We start from the raw sequence: 19253 nt of genomic DNA on the forward strand, positions 1-19253 counted from the left end.
GATTAGGTTTGAGTCGGTGAGGGTTGAGTTACATAGGCAGAGTTTAACAAGATTCAGCTAAATGAAGCTTGAATTACATCGGAGCCAAGACTCAAAATGCCTGCATTGAGATGAAAGATCGTAGAAGAAATGAATATGGGGAAGCTGCATCAACAAAAATTAGTTTTATTTTCCTTTGTTTCCTTTTTATGATAAAAATTTCCTGCGAAGCACGTGTCACCTGCTTTTATTTAAACAAAGCATGAGTTTTACGGGTATTAAGCCCAAAAAACAGAAGAAAATTTATACACGGGAATATTCACTGGACTTACATTTCACAAATATCACAGGCTTTAATAACCAAGTTAAATATTCCATCTCTTCTACCGATGTAAGTTTTGAAGTGCACTTGGAAATTTGAAAGCCAATATTTAAGTTCAAATGAGAGCCAAAATCATTTAGATTTTAAATAACAAAAAAAAACTGTTGTAAAAGACTAGTTTATCAAGCCGAAACTAGCAAAAACTAGCTCTTCTTCTACAACTGAATCATGTACAGCTATTCAATGTGAAATTATTAAAGAGGCGACATGGGCTTGTTATCAACCGCCAGTTTTTTTTTGCATAAAAATAGGCACATTGCACTTTGTTTGAAGCTGAACAACATAAGGATTTCAGATCATTATTACTCCAAGCATCAGTAAGCCAGTAACCCCTCAAAAACCATAGCCCCCCACCCCCACTTCCAAATTTTCAGCGGAAATACGAGCATATTTTCCCTCCAATAACATAGAAAACTAAAGAAGGAGTACTTCGGGTAAAAAACAACACTAAAATGATTATTTTCAAAAACGTATGCCCCATCCACACCTATGCAAGGAAGTCTAATATCTACTCGAGCCTCACGGAGCAAGCACCTTGGCTTAGGGAGACTTTCAGAGCGCGCGCTACTTATTAGCCTACCTTCTTTTCGCGCGATTCACTTGTTTGTTCGGAAGGTACATACGAGGAGACTTAAGGTCGATCTCCCAGGTTGTAAGCCAATGCTATTTTCCTATAGCAGTGAAATGAGTATTAACAACAGACGAGAGCAGATTCTTGGATGAAAAAATTACTGTGGCTTCATTGAAAGTTTTAACATGAATAGGCCGGACAAATTTGCATTTTTTTTCTTTAGAGCTTGATAAAAAATTAATTAGTGGGGACACCTCTAATTTTTAAAAGTAGTACTAAAATTATTTTTACAAGACGTAGAGTATTGTAAAGTAGCCTCTCGATTTGCCACAAGATTCCAAAATTTTTGGCCGTGAATTTTTTTTTTTTATTATTATCAGTTTTTTTTTTTAATTTGCCATTTAAGATATGCTTCCTTTGCTATTTACAAGGGTTGTACTAATCATACAGCTTTGATTTTCGTGTCGTTTTGTACATCTTATACCGATAAATAATCCCAGGGATTATTAAGTTTGTAGTTATAAGATATGATTTTTAGCAATAATTTTTAATATCCAAAATTTGCATATTTCTCATTGGCTTAAGTTATTCAGTTAGCTCAAGTCAACAGTCTTTAGATATTCTGGCACACCCCTCAAGGAGCAATTAAGCCAATGAGAAAGGAGGAAATCTCGTTTAGGTTTTGGGAAATCTTGTTCGTTTTCAACCAGGGAGATTCGCGTTAATCCAAGAAACTTTAAACTTTACGGCCGGATAATACCAGGCTTCGAAACTCTGCTGTTAGGGATTTCTCTACACGGAGATTGAGTTGAAAGCAATAATCAATAGGCACTTTCATCTTCAGGCGGGAGGGTTTATATATTTCCGCTAGGTGTCTCATCCTGACTTGTGCATTTAAGGATAAAAAAATGTCTTTATGACGCAGAGAATCGTAATCAAAACCCTGCATCATGTGTATCTTCAGGGACAAAGAGTTATAAGCTTCTGCAAGTCGTCCTCGATGCAGTCAGGGGCTGAAAAATGTTGTCTTCGAGCATGAGGTTGCATAATTATTAGTAAAGTGTTTCTGCAGGTATTTCCTTGATAGAAACAAAACCAAAATGCTTTTATCATCAAATACACTGGAAACTATTCACAGAATAAAAATTACTATATTTTGAGATATAATAACATATTATTAGCTTGCGCCTGCTGGATTTTTAGAAACCAAAATGTAGACTTGGTTCAGTTTTATGTTTCAGGTCAAAGTAACAAAGCATTAGCCTGTATACATGGTGCATTCTTAAAAAAGAGCACTGATTGGTGTCAGAAAGTAGAGAATAAGATTGGCTTCAAGATGAAGCAGAGAATTTTGAGACCGTCTTTGAGGAATGTTTCATCCTTGTCTGATCCTCATCCTTGGGAAAGACAATCTTGGCATCGCTCCCACAACAACTTTAACACCAAAGCCAATCAGAAGCCACCGCTGCACTTCACACTGCCAAGAAAACGCAAATCAACCTAATTTTTACGGCTGAAAAGATCGGGTGGAGGAGAAGCGTGCGCAGCTATGCTGGCCTTAGGCAGATTGGTGCCGAAGTAAGTTATTGATATTATTATTAGTAGTAGTTATATCAGCTTACCTTCGACTGCATCTTTGGTTAAGTGCATATCTTCACTGACTCGCTTTTTCTCGAACAAACAGGTTAAAATCCATTTTCCTGTGACAGCTTTCACATGCCATTTATTGGACGCATTATACTTTTCCCCAGCTGGCAAATTACAAATTAAATGTGTGGCCGCTCGAACGTTCTTATCAGGAATGTCTCGACGACTGAATTTCTCCTCGACACTTAAAAAAGTTCGATATAAAAAGCTACGCATTCGCAAGATATAAGTGGAAGCAGAGGAGAAAGGTTGGAAAACTAAGGCCCTGAGCCCCTCATTTGATTAAAATTGAAAGTTCTAGTTCATTTCTTAAGAGTTAAAAGATATCAGAGGGCAAATAGCCCCCCCACACCCTTTAAAACGAAAATAGTTCAACGATCATATAACAAAAACTCTAGGGTCGACACAACCCCCCGGGAGCAGGCGTTGTAAGTTATGCCCTGGGGGCATATATGGTTGTTGTGGAAAGGATACTCGTATAAACTACGGAGAGGGCTCATTTTACCAGAAATTGAAAGTTCTAGTTCAGTTTTTGAGAATAAAAAGAGATTGGAAGGCAACTAGCCCCCACCACACTCCCTTTTCCCCAAGTGCATCCGATAGAATTTGACATAGCTATTTTGTTAAAAATAGTTCAAAGGTCAGTTAACAAAACGCAAGCGTCGAAACAGCCCCCAGGGCCCGGGGGCAGGCGTCGTAAGTTATGCACTGGGGGCATATATGGTTCTTATGAAAGGGATGCTCGTATAAACTACAGAGAGGACTCATTTGAACAAAAATTGAAAGTTATAGTTCGTAGGCTTCGTAGCCCCCCCCCCCATACCCCTTTTTCCCAAATGCATCCGATAAAGATTTTAGATAGCTATTTTGTTAAAAATAGTCCAAGTGTCAAATAAAACAAAAAACTCAAGTGTCGAAACAACCCCCCCCCCAAGGCCTGGGAGCAGGCGTTGTAAGTTATGCCCTGGGGGCATATATGGTTTTTATGAAAGGGATGCTTATATAAATTCAGAGATGGCTCATTTGATTGGAAATTGAAAGTTCTAGTTCACTTTTTAAGATTCAAAAGAGATCCGACGGCAACTAGTCCCCCCCAACTCCTTTTTTCTCCAAATCCATCCGATAAAAAGTTGGAGACAGCCATTTTATTAAAAATAGATAAAAGGACAGATAAGAAAAACTCCGGTGTCGATACAACCCCCAGGGCCCGGGGGCAGGCTTTCTAAGTTATGCCCTGGGGGCTATATATGGTTCTTATGGAAGCGATACTCGTATGAACTTTATAGGGGGTTCATTTGATTGGAAATTGAAAATTCTAGTTCACTTTTTAAGAGTAAAAAGAGATCGGAGGGCAGCTACCCCCCCAAACCCATCCGATATAGATTTTGAGATAGCTATTTTTAAAAATAGTTCAAAGATTAGATTAACAAAAACTCTGGTGTCGATACAACCCCCCAGGGTCCAGGAGAAGGCATTGTAAGTTACGTCCTGTGGACGTATATGGTTGTTATGAAAGGGATGCTCGTACATACTTCAAAGAGGAGTCATTTGACTGGAGATTGAAAGTTCTAGTTCACTTTCTAGGAGTCAAAAGACATCCGAGGACAACTAACCACACCACACGCCCTATTTTCCCCAAACCCATCCGATAAAAATCTTGAGATAGCCGTCTTGTTAAAAATAGTTCAAAGATCAGATAAGAAAAACTCCTGTGTCGACGCAACACCTCAGGGCCCGGGGGAGGGCGTTGTAAGTTATGCTCTGGGGGCGTATATGGTTCTTAAAGAAGGTATACTCGTATAAACTTCGGAGAGGGCTCATTTGATTGGAAATTGAAAGCTCTAGTTCACTTTTTTAGAGTCAAAAGAAATCGGAGGGCAGCTAGCCCCCCCTCCACGTACTATTTTCCTCAAACCCATCCGATAAGACTTTTGAGATAGCCATTTTTATAAAAATAGTTCAAGGATCATATAAAGAAAACGCCGGGGTCAACACAATCTCTCAGGGCCCAGGGGGCAGGCGTTGAAAGCTATGACTTGGGGGCACATATGGTTGTTATCGAAGAGATACTCGTATAAACTTTAGAGAGGGCTCATTTGATTTGGACATTGAAAATTCTAGTTCGGTTTTTAAGAGTCAAAAGAGATCAGAGGGCAAGTAGCCCCCCCCTCGAAAAAACCCATAAAATTGGGAAGAAAGGAAAAAAACAAGGACAGTAAACAGCCACTGAAAAATTTAAAAATTATGCAAATATTTCGGTCAAGACCTCCGCTTGACCGTCCTCAGTGCAGAAGAAAACTGATAAAAAATATAAAAAACAAACCTTAAGATAAAACACAAAACTACAAAAGGATGACCCTTTCTGAGTAACGGTGAAAGGGTGAAAAGAGTTACCCTTTCACCGTTGCTCAGAAAGGGTTATCCTATTTTAGTGTATGTGAGGGTATCAACCCCCCCCCGCGTTTTTCCCCAAATAAATCCAATAGAAATTTTGAGATAGCCATTTTGTTCAAAATAGTCCAAAATTCAAATTACTATAACTTAGGAGTTGATAAATCTTCCCTAGCTCCCGGGGCAAGAATTGTAACTTTTGCAAGTTGCCCATTATTAGAATATAAGGTTCTGTGGAAGGGTTGGTCGAATTAATTTTGGAGGAGGTTCACTCGATCGGAAACTGAAACTTCTACCTCTTTTTTAAGAGTCAAAAGTGATAACTGGCCAAATACCCCACGCACCACATTTCCAAAGTGCCTCCAGTAAAAATTTGGAGATATAGTTTAAAGGCCAAACGTCGTTTTTCAAAATAGTTCAAAGGCCAAAAAACTATACTTCCAGGTTTGCCTCCCCCAGCCCCGAGGAAGTGGCTCAGAGTTAAGGAACTTAATTATTGTTACTTTGATGCTTGGATTTACGGTGCAAGGGCTGTAAGTTGTGCAAGTTTCTTATTCTTACCTTGATACTTTGTTTACTTTGATACCTTGTTAAATTTGATGCTTTTTTTACTTTGATAATTTATACTTTGAGTGTTACTTTGATGCTAGTTTAGGTAGTTTGATGAAAATTTGATGTTCAAAAAAACCTTATTTTGAAAAAAGAAATTTTTTTAATTCAAAACTTTTTACAATCAAAACGAATAAAATTCTTTACTTTCATACTTTGGTACTTTGATACTAGTTTTTATTCTTTGATGAAAGTTTGATGTAGAAAAAAAATCTTATTTTGAATTAAGGAGTTTTCTAAAAACTTAGAACTTATTGCAATAAAAAAACAAATAAAAACTAACTAAAAAAAAACTTTTCGAAAGCTTTTCCCCAATTTTTTCCCGAAAGAATTGGGGTTATGGACTTCTAATGAATGGTGTCTCCACTACAAACAACAGTATGGCTAATGCCCGTTTCCCAAAAGGTAAAAGTATCATTCTCTTAATTAAATAAACCAATTCTCTTACTTAGAACTATCATTCTCTTGCTTGAGTAGCTACAAAGTTCTGCAAAATTATTGTACCTTTTTTGATTAGTTTAAAAAAAAACTTCCAAAGAAAGAGTTTCTAAAGAAAAGTAAAGGCCATTTAAATTTACAAATCAGAAGAAATAGAAACCTTCTATAACTCAACCTCAAAACAACCAGGAATTACTATTAAAGAGTAAATGAAACGCAAAACGAACAGAAATCAAATAAACAATCATAGCAAAAAACATACAACAGGCATTAATATAAATGAATAAATAAATCTCAAAACGAGTAAAGCTCAAGTTAAATATGCAAATCAAGCTTAAAATAAACAAAAATATTTTGTTATTGGGGCATAAAAGAAACCCAAGACAAACAGAAATTAAATAAACAATCATAGCAAACAAACAAACAATAGTTACTAATGTAAATGAGTAAATAAATCTTAAAATGAGTTAAACATAAATTGAATTTGCAAATCCAGCTTAAAACGAACAAAATCTCCAAAAAAGAAGAAATTGGGTTTTCTCTCCTTCTTTCATTGTAAAAGTCTAAGACCTTTTGCGTCATTGGCGCTTTACTGGAAAAGAATTACATTACAAATATTTTCTTTTGTTCAGCAGAAAACTTTTTTTGTAATTTTGTTAACAGAAAAAATTAAGTTTTGAACTGATGAACTTTCAGCAATTACTATCATTATATATTCAACAGCTTTCAGAAATCATTATATTTAAAATATTTAGTTTAATTTTATTAGCTCTTTCCAAGACTGTTCAAGACAAATATAACTTCACTACAAACAAGAGTTTGGATTCTGCCTCCTTCCCTAACTGTAAAAGTCCAAACCCTACTACGTCATTGGTGCTTCACTCAAAACAAATTACATTAAATACATTTTCTTTTCCAGTTATTGCAGCATGGAAAATAAAAACAAAATTACAGTGAAATTAAATCTTGAACTGATGATCTCTCAACAATTAATAGCATTATATATCAAAGATTCAGTTTGATTTTATTTGTATTTTTCCAGACTGTTCAAAATACACATAATTTTATAGACACAAGCGCAATTTTTTTTTTAAATAATAGACAGCTACTATTGAATATTGTTGAATTTTATCATCTAATTAAATTTATCCAATATTTCAAGTTTGATTATTATTTTTTTACTCTACGCTAATATAAATTATTCAGATACTACTACTACAAACCTACTTGAGGATCATACTATCACTGACTATCTTTTTCTATTCTCCCTGTTCAGAACTTCTTCGGTGGCCAGCTCCCAAAAAGTCCCATAGCGTTTTAAATCTACTTTATAGCCTCATCCTAGCCCAATTTGGTGGATCCGTTCTCTTCTCTTACTCCCTGATCAGCTCTGTAGTAAAGCATTTCTAAGTATACGGCCTTTGTGTATTTGAGGCTTAAATATAAGAAACCAAGTCACTCTTTCATGACAAACATATTACGTGGGGACTTATCCAAGCTAGAAGCAACGATCGACTTCTATGTATTTTAGCTACATCGTCAGACTGTTGAGCTTATTTCACCGGCTTATGCCGGTAAGATTTAGGGTATATTCCACGTTGAGTGATTATAATTAGTGATGATAAGAGTCGGCGTTCGTGACGCTTTCTGTGTTTAATCATCAATAATTACGGTTTGGACGGGAAATATCCCATTTAGGCGTGGATTTTGAAAGTTCAAAATATTGCCAACAGTTCAGAAGTTCCTTAGAGAATAAAGATGACCTACAGTCAAATCAATTCAAGTAACCGATATATTGAATAATTTATCCACCTTGTACCAAGCAAACTAATGTAAAAAATTCAAAATATGCCATATTAGGTTTAACAAATAGCCTAACTTCTCCTTTCCAAGATAGGCCTAGGTCTAGCAGAGCTCAACATTTAGAATGTTATAAATGAGCACCTCCAAAAATTTGGTGTTTACCCAAATGAATGAAGATCCTTTTAGTTTAGTTAAAATTTTAGTCACAACTTGACTAATATATAACGATATTGTTTGATGTATGCTACAATCTCATCTTGAATTAAGTAGTGTGGTTTGCACCGCGGATAGAAAATATAAAATATTTTTTATTAGTAAGAAATATCAAATAAAATATTTTCTTACACATCAATCTAAAGTGTATCAATTACAGTGCTCAATGCAAAGAATTCCATTAGCTTTCTATTCGGCAAAGACTTATTTTATCCCGCCCATTTTTAATTCAACTCCCAACTAGAATTAAAAATGATTAATAATTTCACGAACACGAAACATAAATTACTAATGGGCAGAGCACATTTTTTTTTTTCGACGACGTGGAACTGTTTTTAGACAAAAAACTAATTATCAGTAATCATGATGGTAACACGGAATGTACCCTTAGTAAGTAAACTATGAAGTGATGCTATCAAGCGGGTAGCGAGTGTTTATGAACAGGGAATAAATTCTATCATAGCATTCCTCAAGCATTCAAAGAATACTCATACAGTATTACTCAACTCAATATTACTCATCCTTAGCCTGCCACAAGACTTAAATGACGTCGGAGATGAGTAGAATAACTAATTGAAAGGACCTAGATTAGTTGTCGAATAAGTTACACATATTAACCCTGACAAATGCGGGATAGCTGAGCAAAAGTCCAATCCTTTCAAAAATAGAAAAAATATGTGAAATTATATGCAAAGAACAAAAAGAGACAGTAATTGTGAAATGTGGCACACCTTCAGGGGTTTGTAAACAAGTTATGTTTACAGTGAAGTACACGTGATTAATGTTGTTATATGTTACGTCGCCGAGGAAGAGAGACGACGCTTAAATTTGACTACTTTAATAAGTAGAGAAAATCCGTTGAATCATATGCGTAGGTTAGTGTAAACAACATGCTTAAAACAGAACACAATATAAAAAAAAGAAACGCAGACACAAAGAATATACCCAAAATGGGTTTTATTTCTTTGGGTTTTGGGTTTTATTCATATTAGCTTTTCAATAAATTACCATTAAAATTATCATACTCATTGGGAAATAACTCATTGTGAATAACTTCTCGCATAAAGTGTAGTGTTTGGCAACAACTTGTATACCTAAAATAATATTCATTTAAAATAATAATGTACGTAAATTATACTATTATGGGCATCTTCACAAAGAGCGAAGAATAAACTATTCTTAGCCATTCTATTCCTATTTTTCTATTTTTTATTTTGTTATATTTTTTTCTATATTATTCTATTTTTTAGCCATTCTATTATAAATTTAGCCTACTATTTCAGAAAAAAAAATTATGCAAACTTACTATGCACCCAAAGCTAGAGCAACGCATTCTAGATAAGTCCTTTCCGTTAGTCTATATCCACTAAAGACTACAACACATCCCTCCAAAGGACTATGATCCAAGTCAACAACAAATGGTCGGTGAAGAGCTGTAATTTCAATTAATTTGCTTTCATTAACACATTCTTCAATCCAGAGTGCATTGACACCTTTTGGCAGTTCCTGGTCAATACCTGAAAGTAATACGAGACATATACTGTTCTTCTTCCATGGAGGATTATACACACCTCAGTGGATCAATAGGTTAGTGCAGAGGTTCTCAATCTTTTCTTAGTTACGCCTCCTTAAAAATTCAGAAAAATCTTGACACTTCACGGTTATGCTCCAAATACTTAAAAGACGTAAAATGAAACAGAAGACACATCAGTGCTATCAATGTAAAAGATGATTTCCCTTGTTGCTCAAGGCGGGGGACTGTAATATTTCTTTTAGGGTTTCCAGTAATGGCGTATCGAATTATGTGCTTTTTTCAGTCCGACACCATCTTTGAGGCACTTCCAGTAATTTTTCGAAATTCCTATAACTTTGTTTTCGCAACAAACTTTTTACTACTAAGATTAACCAAAATAATATTTATAATTCCTGAATCAGATACAAATGACAATTTTTCTGCCCAGACCTTTTTTTAAAACACAATTTTAATTTTCGGTTACTATGAGCCGTGATTTGTTCTATACTAATTGGCATCTATAGCTGCAACCATGATACGGCCATGCAAAGGAGTTTCAAGAGGATATAAATCCAGACACTCAGTTAAACATGCTTTTAATCAATATCAAACCGGCTATGTAATGATATATAATGTTAAATAAAGTGTAGATAAAGGCCCTCCAGCCATAAGAAGATCAGACCAACTTTACGTGCTACCTAAACTTTAAATTATTACATTAATTTTTTCTTTATGAATTAAGGTTTGGTACAGTTCAGACATTTAGGTTCGCTTTCTTTCTTTCATCAACTTATGGCCTAAAATTGAATTATTTCGGAAAATAGAACAAGGAGTATACATCAAATAGTCACAGGTTTCAAATAAGGAACAAAGTGGTACTCAAACCTAAAGAACTCTAGAGGCATAGGTAATTTCGAAGACCACAATGCCTTTCCATAAAGATAGATAAAAGTTCGAATAGGGATAAATCCTTTTATTAGACAGATAATAACATTCACAAAACACACTTGATATTTCGATCACACTGTACATATGATCGAATATTCCATATGTTTTGTAAACATTATTGTCACTGACTAATAAAATAATTTATTACTACTCGAACTTTTATTTACTTCATTGGCAATTAAGTATAAAAGAAAGAACACGCTGAGAACCAGGCACCCTGCGGTAGAACAGTGAATCGATACTCTCCTTAGCATACGGAGTTCAATTCCAGCTGCCACGATGAAGGGCTACCAGTCACTGTAAAAAAAGCCCAGCGACGGAAACGTTAATTCAGCATCGTATTTATATTCTTTTTTTTAAAGAAGGGTAAAAACTAAATAAAGATGTAGCAAAACAAATCTTACCATAAGTGGTGACAACATGGTCAGCTTGACGGAACGAATCAACAATTAAACCACCGTTTTCTTCAATCTGTCTAGTCACACTCTCACAATCTTCATTGTCAATCAGAATTAGAAACTTTAGGCCTAGAAAATAATCAATAGTTAGTACATCTTTTCTAATTTAAGAACACTCGTAGGAACAGAGACCAAAAATATTACTCAAGGTATCTGATAGAGAAGGTAGAAATATAAGAAATGCGATGTGTGTTTGCGGGGGGGGGGGTGCAATACAAATAGAAATAAAGATAATTAAAGTTACAAGTTTTTTTTCTTCAGTATGATTAGAAAAAGAGGAGAATATAAACAATAATCGATACAAACTGTTGCTCCAGCAACAAAGAATGGACCATACTGCCCGATTTTTATTAAACATTTCAGCTTAAAATCACGATGAACATCATCGCAGGTATTCTTTTATCACATCAGGACAGACAAATAAAACAAGACTACTCTTCTCGTCAATTCGAAAAAACCCAGGGAGTGGGGGGGGGGGCGGGAATTTGTTGTTTTTCCTATTTTCTAAACGAAAATACTTCAAAAAGATCAATTTTGAATGACGCTGGTGGATTCTGAACAGAACTCACCAGCGTCAATTCGAAAAAACCCGGGGAGTAGGGGGGGGGAGCGGGAATTTGTTGTTTTTTCTATTTTCTAAACGAAAATACTTCAAAAAGATCGACTTTAAGAGAGAGAAAGAAAGAAGAGAGAGAGAGAGAGAGAGAGAGAGAGAGAGAGAGAGAGAGAGAGAGAGAGAGAGAGAGAGAGAGAGAGAGAGAGAGAGAGAGAGAGAGAGAGAGAGAGAGAGAGAGGAGTGAAAATCTTTAAATTTTTTCAATCTTTAAATAATTATTAGAAAATATCTCAAAATCAGCCAATTGGTGCATTTTACACAATTTCCAACAGTTTTACTTCAGGATCACTAAAATATATTTAGATCAAAAAGTTCCCTTATTAAAGATGGGAAATAGGAGTTGCAAACACTAATTTTCCAAAAAAAAAATTTCCGCGTCCTACTCCCTCTCTCTTTAGTAAAAAGAATTTTAAGCTAGACAAGATAAAAATTTAGGATAACAATATAACGTAGAAAAATATCATTTTATAGCGTTCGGAAGAAATATGAGAAGTTTCTAAAAAAAAAAAACTAGAGTTCGTTAAAACCTTCGTCCTCTCCCCCAATCAAATATTTAATCAAAACAGAAAACCTGAGAAAATTCCTTTTTTGCTTTCATCTTCAGAGACTAAAATTTGGTCTTGCACTGGCAAAATGACACTCTCCTCTTTTTCCTTCGACTCTTCATCGCTTTCATCGTTTCCTGCACCGGCTAAAAAAATGAAATGAGGATAAACAGGATACAAGAAAACAGATTAATTTAATCAAAGTCTCACCTTTCTAAAATAATATGAAAAGGCTTTCTGAATTTTTTCTGAAAACACTTTCAAGAAAGTTCGACACTTTTCCAGTCATGTTTCTAGTAATCAGAAAAATAAACATTAGAATCTGGAAAACATCTTGAAACTCACTAGATAATAACACAGTCCCAACCAGCCATCCTCACCAAATAATATCAGCATATTTTAGCAAAGAATACTAAAACAAATATAACTTTAATTCGACAAATAAGTAAGACAAAATAACAACAGCAACAAAAAGTAAAGTTTCTTACCAAAGGTTTATATGGGATACTATGAAACAATTTTGATGCCTAAATTCCAATTTGATAGCTATTCGTATGAATTATAAAATTTTCTATGGAAGCAAAAGAAATTTCTAAGCATACATGCATCCGAATAAGATACAGTAAGACATATTTTAACCAATCAGCAGAGGAAACTGTACGTTAGGAAACTTTACTATACATAAAATATTACATACCACCTGTTGAATTACTGTGGTCTATTCGTCCCTTTTGAAATTCCTTTGCATTAAACTACTTTTATCCTTGGGTAATTATTCCTATACTTATATTATTTTTCCTCGTAAACAGAACATTATCTATATATATATATATATATATATATATATATATATATATATATATATATATATATATATATATATATATATATATATATATATATATATATATAAATGTAGTGTCCGTTACATTATCGTTATTACCATTACACGAGCTCAAAAACTGGTGATTGCACAAATATTTCAATATATTTTGACAATGGATTAAAGCAATTCGAAAACCTTAAAACAGAAAACGAAAAGTTTGAAGTTTAGTAGAAATTGTTGAAGTTTAGAATGCTTGCTGCTCAAAGAAAATTTGTCAAAGTGTCAATTAACGTCACAAAGAAATTATTATTAAATTGCTTAAAATTTAAAAAAACTGGTGATTGCACAAATATTTCTATATATTTTGACAATGGATTAAAGCAATTCGAAAACCTTAAAACAGAAAACTAAACCAATTTACGTCTTCAATTCAATCCAAAAATGACATAGCGTTGCCGGGACCCAGAACACAAGGAACAATGAGAATACATATACAGAAGCCTGCCGCTGCCATGCTGGGGCCCGCGGGGACCGGTGGCAAAGCTGCCGGGACCCAGCACTGTCTGCGGTTAGACTACAAGGGACAATGAGAATCCATATATAGAAGCCTGCCACGTGCCATGCTGGGCCCGCAGGGACCAGTGGCAAAGCCACCGGGACCCAGCACTGTCTGTGGTTAGAACACAAGGGACAATGAGAATCCATATATAGAAGCCTGCCGCGTGCCATGATGGGGCCCGGCGGCGAAGCCGCCAGGTCCCAGCACTATCTGCGGTTAGAACACAAGGGACAGTAAGAATCCATATATAGAAGCCTGCCACGGGCTATGCTGGGGCCCGGAGGCGAAGCCACCGGGACCCAGCTAGTACTGTATAAATAAACTAATACTGTCTCATTGCTTGTCATAAGGTTTGTAATGTCCTATCTTCTTCAGTACAGCGACGCCAGTCGTTTGGGACTTTAAAAGGATCCTTAAGTTAATAATCAAAGAGAACAGTTTTATTTTTTAATTGTTATTTTTTCTTCTGTGGAGTTCATATCCCCTGAGTGTTTTTTTTTTCATTTTATACTGTGGTCTTCTCTGCGCTTTGACTCCCAGGGCTTATGTATGATCTCTTTCTAATCTTATATGCTGTTTGGCGATGGATCTGTTTTTTCTTTTGTTTCGGTTGTTGCTTACATTTGCATTTTTCTTATCCCCCTTGTATCCCTGGCCTTGGAGCCTTGCGAGGGGGATAAGAGTATTGTGATTCTAAAATGCATTTATTGATGAATAAAACTCTGAACTCTTTGAATTATGAAACACTCGATGTAGCTACATAATAAAATACAAAATAATTCCGGTGATTTCTATGTAACATCATCCCCTACTATGCTTTCAACAAATGTTTCTAAAAAAAAACTTTGAGCAGCATTTTCATTTTTTTAAATCTTATAATAGAAATGGAGAAAACTGTTGAAACATACTTTGTTTACTCCAAAGCGCCAATAACACTAAATCCTTCAGGTTTTTTTTTTCACGAATGTAGCAGGGAGTGAATTTGAAAGAAAGAGATAGATTACACTTTGTCAAAAACTCTGTACAGCCTCCAAATAAAAATTACTTTATGTAATTCGAAAGCGTTTGTAAAACCCAGCCAATCCCTAATCTAAAGAAAAACCCAATTTTAGACATACCGGGTGACAGTTTCTCTGGAATATTTTTACAATTAAAGTCAGTTGGTTTCGAATGCCCACAAGAGTATCTACTTTATTGTTTTTTTTTTTCCTGAACCTTAAAGGTGAGCGATAGTGTATACAATTATAGATACTGCACATAGTCATTAGGCCAAAGCAACCCTATTTTTGGGACGCTTTAGCAAAGAACGTCGTGGGCTCTATGATTTTTTTTTTCGACCACTTTGTGTAGAAGGGATGGTTGTAAGAACTCAAGAAAGAGCTCACTCAGTTACGAATTAAAAGTTCCAGTGTCCTTTTAAGAGTCAAAATCGAATAAATTAAGATGCATTTTTTTCATAAGACTACAGTATGGGTATTTAATTACATTGAAAAGGGAAAAAATGCCGAAGAATAGAAATTTGAAGATAGCCAATCGATTTTCTATGGTCAAAAACCTTAATCAAGAGGTTTGGAGCCCTCTGTATTGCAAAACAACTCTACAGTATGCGGATCAACTCTACAGTATGACGTGGTTACCGCAGTTGTTTCCGTGTTCATTCTTAAATCGCCATTTGATGAGCCCCTCGATAATTACCATTATTGATAAACAACGTAACTGAACTATCAACTGTACTATTGATAAATTCGTTAAATTTAAAACTACCCATCAAAAGCTGAAAGCCAGAAAAATATTGCCCCCTTTTCAAAAAAAAGGACAAACCATCCCCAAAAGATGAGTGATCTTAATGGAAATTACAATATCAAATTCAGCGTATCAGGGAACCATATTGCAGATGTTTCAAGCTCCTATCTATAAAAAAGCAAAGTTCTAATTTTTTTGCGAGACGAATGATCACCGATTTTTTTTTATTTAGAAATAACCCAATGGTTCTAGAAAATCGGGAAGAGACTCATTTGAATCAAAATTAACTAAAAGCAACTAAATAACAATTTACAAATTACAAAACGACCGACAACAGCGCACGACTAGAACTCCAAAATCAGCAACCAAAACAAAAATTTTAAAACCAATTGCTACGACAAATAAAAACTGACTACTGTGATCACAAGTGTAAAGCCCACTACCACGAAAACAACGAGAAAACCAACCACTACTACAAACGTAGGTACTACGACAGTGACCAAAAAGCCAACGATCTCTATAAAGACTAAATTAAAAATTACGACAAGAACAACTACATTAATAACAAGAACCCTAAAGCCAATAACTACAACAAAATTCTAAAATCTAAAAGTTTATAATTCTAAAATAGATTTTTGCGCTTTTTCATTATTAGTTGATCTCTCGTTGTCGCCATAGATGGCGCTGTCCTGACCACATGGCTACCAATTACAAAAACCCAGTTGTTAAATACCCCCGACGCTCCGGTCCTCATGAATCATCGAAGGATTCTCTCAGCCAATTGTCCACAAAATATGCTACTGGTAGCGGAGACCATGTGTCATATAGTTTGCAATGTCCCAAGTTGCGCGCTAACGCTACCTAAGGTATTGTCAAATGATATTTTTTGCCTATTTATATTTGTTAATATTAATGGGACCGAAGATAAGGATGTTTGTATCGATAATTTTCTTGAAAATTTCAATGTTATTTACTTTCAAGAACATTAATTGCCAGCTATGAGTGTGGATTTCGTCGACGTAACCCCGACTCCATTGCCTTTTTTACAACTTTCCTTCCAGTAGGTTAGCCTGCGTGTTGAATCTGCGACTTTCTTCCCTTCCTCTAGTGTTACAGAGGTGATGATGTGCATTTACCCGTTAGGATAGCAATCTTTTACTAGTTATTTGCCGCAAAGCAAGAACGATCTTGCGTGATTCACTAACTTTGTCAAAGGTAAAAAAGGTAAAGGATACGGCATTAGACTTTACAGTCCGTATCGGCGGTGCTGATCTCCGTTTCTTGGCCCTTCAGCCAGGAAGTGCAATGGGGGGTTGGGGGCCAGTCATCCCGTGCTTTCGCACACCCTTCCTGTTTACCTTCCCCAGATTTCTCCAGGTACCCATTTAGAGCTGGGTCGACTCTGGCTAAGCTTACAGAGTCACGCCACTGACCCCCGTCCCAAACTGAAGAATTGGGTACACCGGGATTCGAACCCGCGTCCTCTCAGACAAGGGATCCCGAATCCAGAAATTGTGCCAGAAATTGAAAATTTGGTATCTGGTATTGAGAAACATCGCTATGAATGGCTGCTAATGGGTGACAAGCACTGTGACGTGTCAATACCTTCCCTCCAATCCGATTGACTGCTCAATTGTCTCCTCCTGTTTCTGGGTCCTGAATTAACATCTCGCATTTATTTTGATACAAGTTAGCAGCTCTGGGTGAATCCCTCACGTAAAAACCACTAATAAATACTCCATAATCTGCAGAAAACAGTGGCTTCAACGATAAAATTGGATTAGCTAGGATTTGCCATTGTACTTGACCAAACTTGCAAGACTGCTGAGTACCATTACCGTGCCTCATGACCTCCTCTGCTACGTAGTTACCTCACCCGGAATCCGTTTGTAACTGAGCACCTACTATCATCAAATCATTTTACGTCTGAGAAAGGCCGCACAAGCAGCTTTCCAAAAGGACACAGTCAGCCTTACACGCCAAAATTCCGTTAAAATTTTGACCTCCTTCCTCTGAAGAAAGCGAAAAATCAGACCAAGCTATGGTTACGAATCTGAATTATTTTCAGGCATCCCACTTACGGTACAATTTCTTTGATATTAAGCATGAAACGAAGACGGCTGAGAAAAGACAACTACGGTCTGTTCCTAAAACTGGAGTTAATTTTCCAAGCAGTTCAAGAGATTGGAACTTTGTCACTTAATTCTTCTAAGTTTATTGATCATAAAAATAATAATATTCCACAATCAGCTTGAATCCAATATAATCCTAATATTTTGTTCCCATGTAGATTTCACTGTATAGCAGTGTTACAATTCCTTGCTCAGTGCCTTTTCCTTAGAAGATGGGAAATGTTGTGCGTTGTTTGGTATCTGGTTAGGTAGCAGGCATACCTGGTTTTATTTCAAGACTAGGGGATCAATCTGAGACATTCAGTAAAAGTCTGTTTATTTTTTTCGATGGGGCTTGGAATTTAGTGTTTGGAGTAAGGGGGCAAACTATTTTTTTTTCTCTTACCCTCATAAAAATGCGTGCTAAGGTTTTGTTTTAATGCCTGTCGTCCGATAGACTCTTTGACTTTAAAATAAACAAGTATTATAAGATTATTATTTTTATTAGGAGGGGGTGAGCCCACAATCATTGGGTCAATGCACAGGCCTTCAAGGTCCATTGCCTCTACACCCCAAAAACTGAGGTCTATTTATGGTAGGGAGGAGGGGGGCAATGATGGGTTCGGCCTCCCCACCCAGAACATATATCTTACCAGGTGTCAGACTTCTCCTTCCCTTACTATGTCTTCCTAAGCCAGTGTCTAATCCTAGGTGGACACTCTTCTATCTGATGCCTTCTTTTTTCAGCAGTAGCCATCTTGAATTTTTGGCTTAATAGAGATTCACCCCTCATTACTCGTGAAAGATGTTTTTTCAGAGTGCCCTGGGACCCAAATCAGGGTAATTGAGTTTCCTTTGGATGACAAGCTATTCAAAACTTCAAAGCATTCCAATTCTTTATTTTTGCCGGCTCTTTACATTCTGAAGAGCCATTAGGCATTCTTGGTTGTCAGATAAGATACTTATATCTTTTCCTGTACTTCCCATTTCCAACAGTCTTCCAGCTGCCCGTTCTATTCCGAACATTTCAGCCTGCAAAACTGTACCAAATTTTCCCAGGTGATAACTAATTACATCCTTCTCCACATTAGGAGTATTCTGATCTATTACTAATCCTGTTCCCGATTTTCCATCGAACCACGAGCCATCAGTATAACATATTATCGCGTTACTTTGGTGGAGCAGCTATATCTCCTGCTCCAATTCCTTTCTGTTCTTCATGGCAATTTGGAATCGCCTCTATGAAAACATCCCTGGCCTTGAGCCATGTACGGGGGACATAGCCCAAAGCGAGGCTTCTCTTTGCAATACTAATATAATAGATTTGCATTTTCTCCCATCCTTTCTGGAACATTATAGGGTATATCCTATCGGCTCCAGGATATTTATAAGGTTCAAAATCATTGACAGCTTTTTTTAACCCGTTCCCCCCTTACAATTAGGGACGCCAATTCCTCCTCCATATTTGGGTTTATAAAATAAGCTGAGACGGTACTATTTTCTTCAGGATCTTTTACATGTAGTTTGAGCATACAGTTCAGAGTTTCTTCCGGGTCTGCTGTGAGAGTACCGTATACTCTGGACACATTTCCCAAGTGTACCCGGTGATCTTTCTTCAAGAGTCTTTAGCAGTCTATTACTAGCTTAATCTGACTGTATACTTTCAAAGAAAGTCCTCCATGAGGTTCTTTTTGCTCTCCTTATCTCCTTTTTCAGGAGTTTTAACCCTTCCGAGTATGCGTCCCAGTCTTTGGGATTATTTCTTCGGATAGTAGTTCTTACGAGCCTTCGGGTCAGTTTTCTTCTTTGACTTAGTTCCGAAGACCACCAGTTATTGGCTTGGCCCCCCTCTTCAACAAGTGTTGGGGGAGTTGCTTATTTAAACGCACTGTTTATGCTTT

At 36.2% G+C, this 19253-nt stretch overlaps 1 protein-coding gene across 1 annotated transcript in view; it reads right to left on the minus strand.

Annotated features, from left to right (window-relative positions):
* LOC136024932 (DNA topoisomerase 2-binding protein 1-like) overlaps positions 1 to 19253 on the minus strand; it is a 101542-nt gene that overhangs the window by 34351 nt on the left and 47938 nt on the right. Inside the window, exons 10-13 of the mRNA XM_065700519.1 lie at positions 12140 to 12259; positions 10899 to 11021; positions 9340 to 9550; positions 2555 to 2763 (exon numbers count right to left, since the gene is read on the minus strand). Of these exons, the coding sequence (XP_065556591.1) occupies positions 2555 to 2763; positions 9340 to 9550; positions 10899 to 11021; positions 12140 to 12259 (663 nt within the window). The remainder of the gene's footprint in view (positions 1 to 2554; positions 2764 to 9339; positions 9551 to 10898; positions 11022 to 12139; positions 12260 to 19253) is intronic.

Source organism: Artemia franciscana, chromosome 3, assembly GCF_032884065.1.
Source record: "Artemia franciscana chromosome 3, ASM3288406v1, whole genome shotgun sequence".
Lineage (NCBI taxonomy): Eukaryota > Metazoa > Arthropoda > Branchiopoda > Anostraca > Artemiidae > Artemia > Artemia franciscana.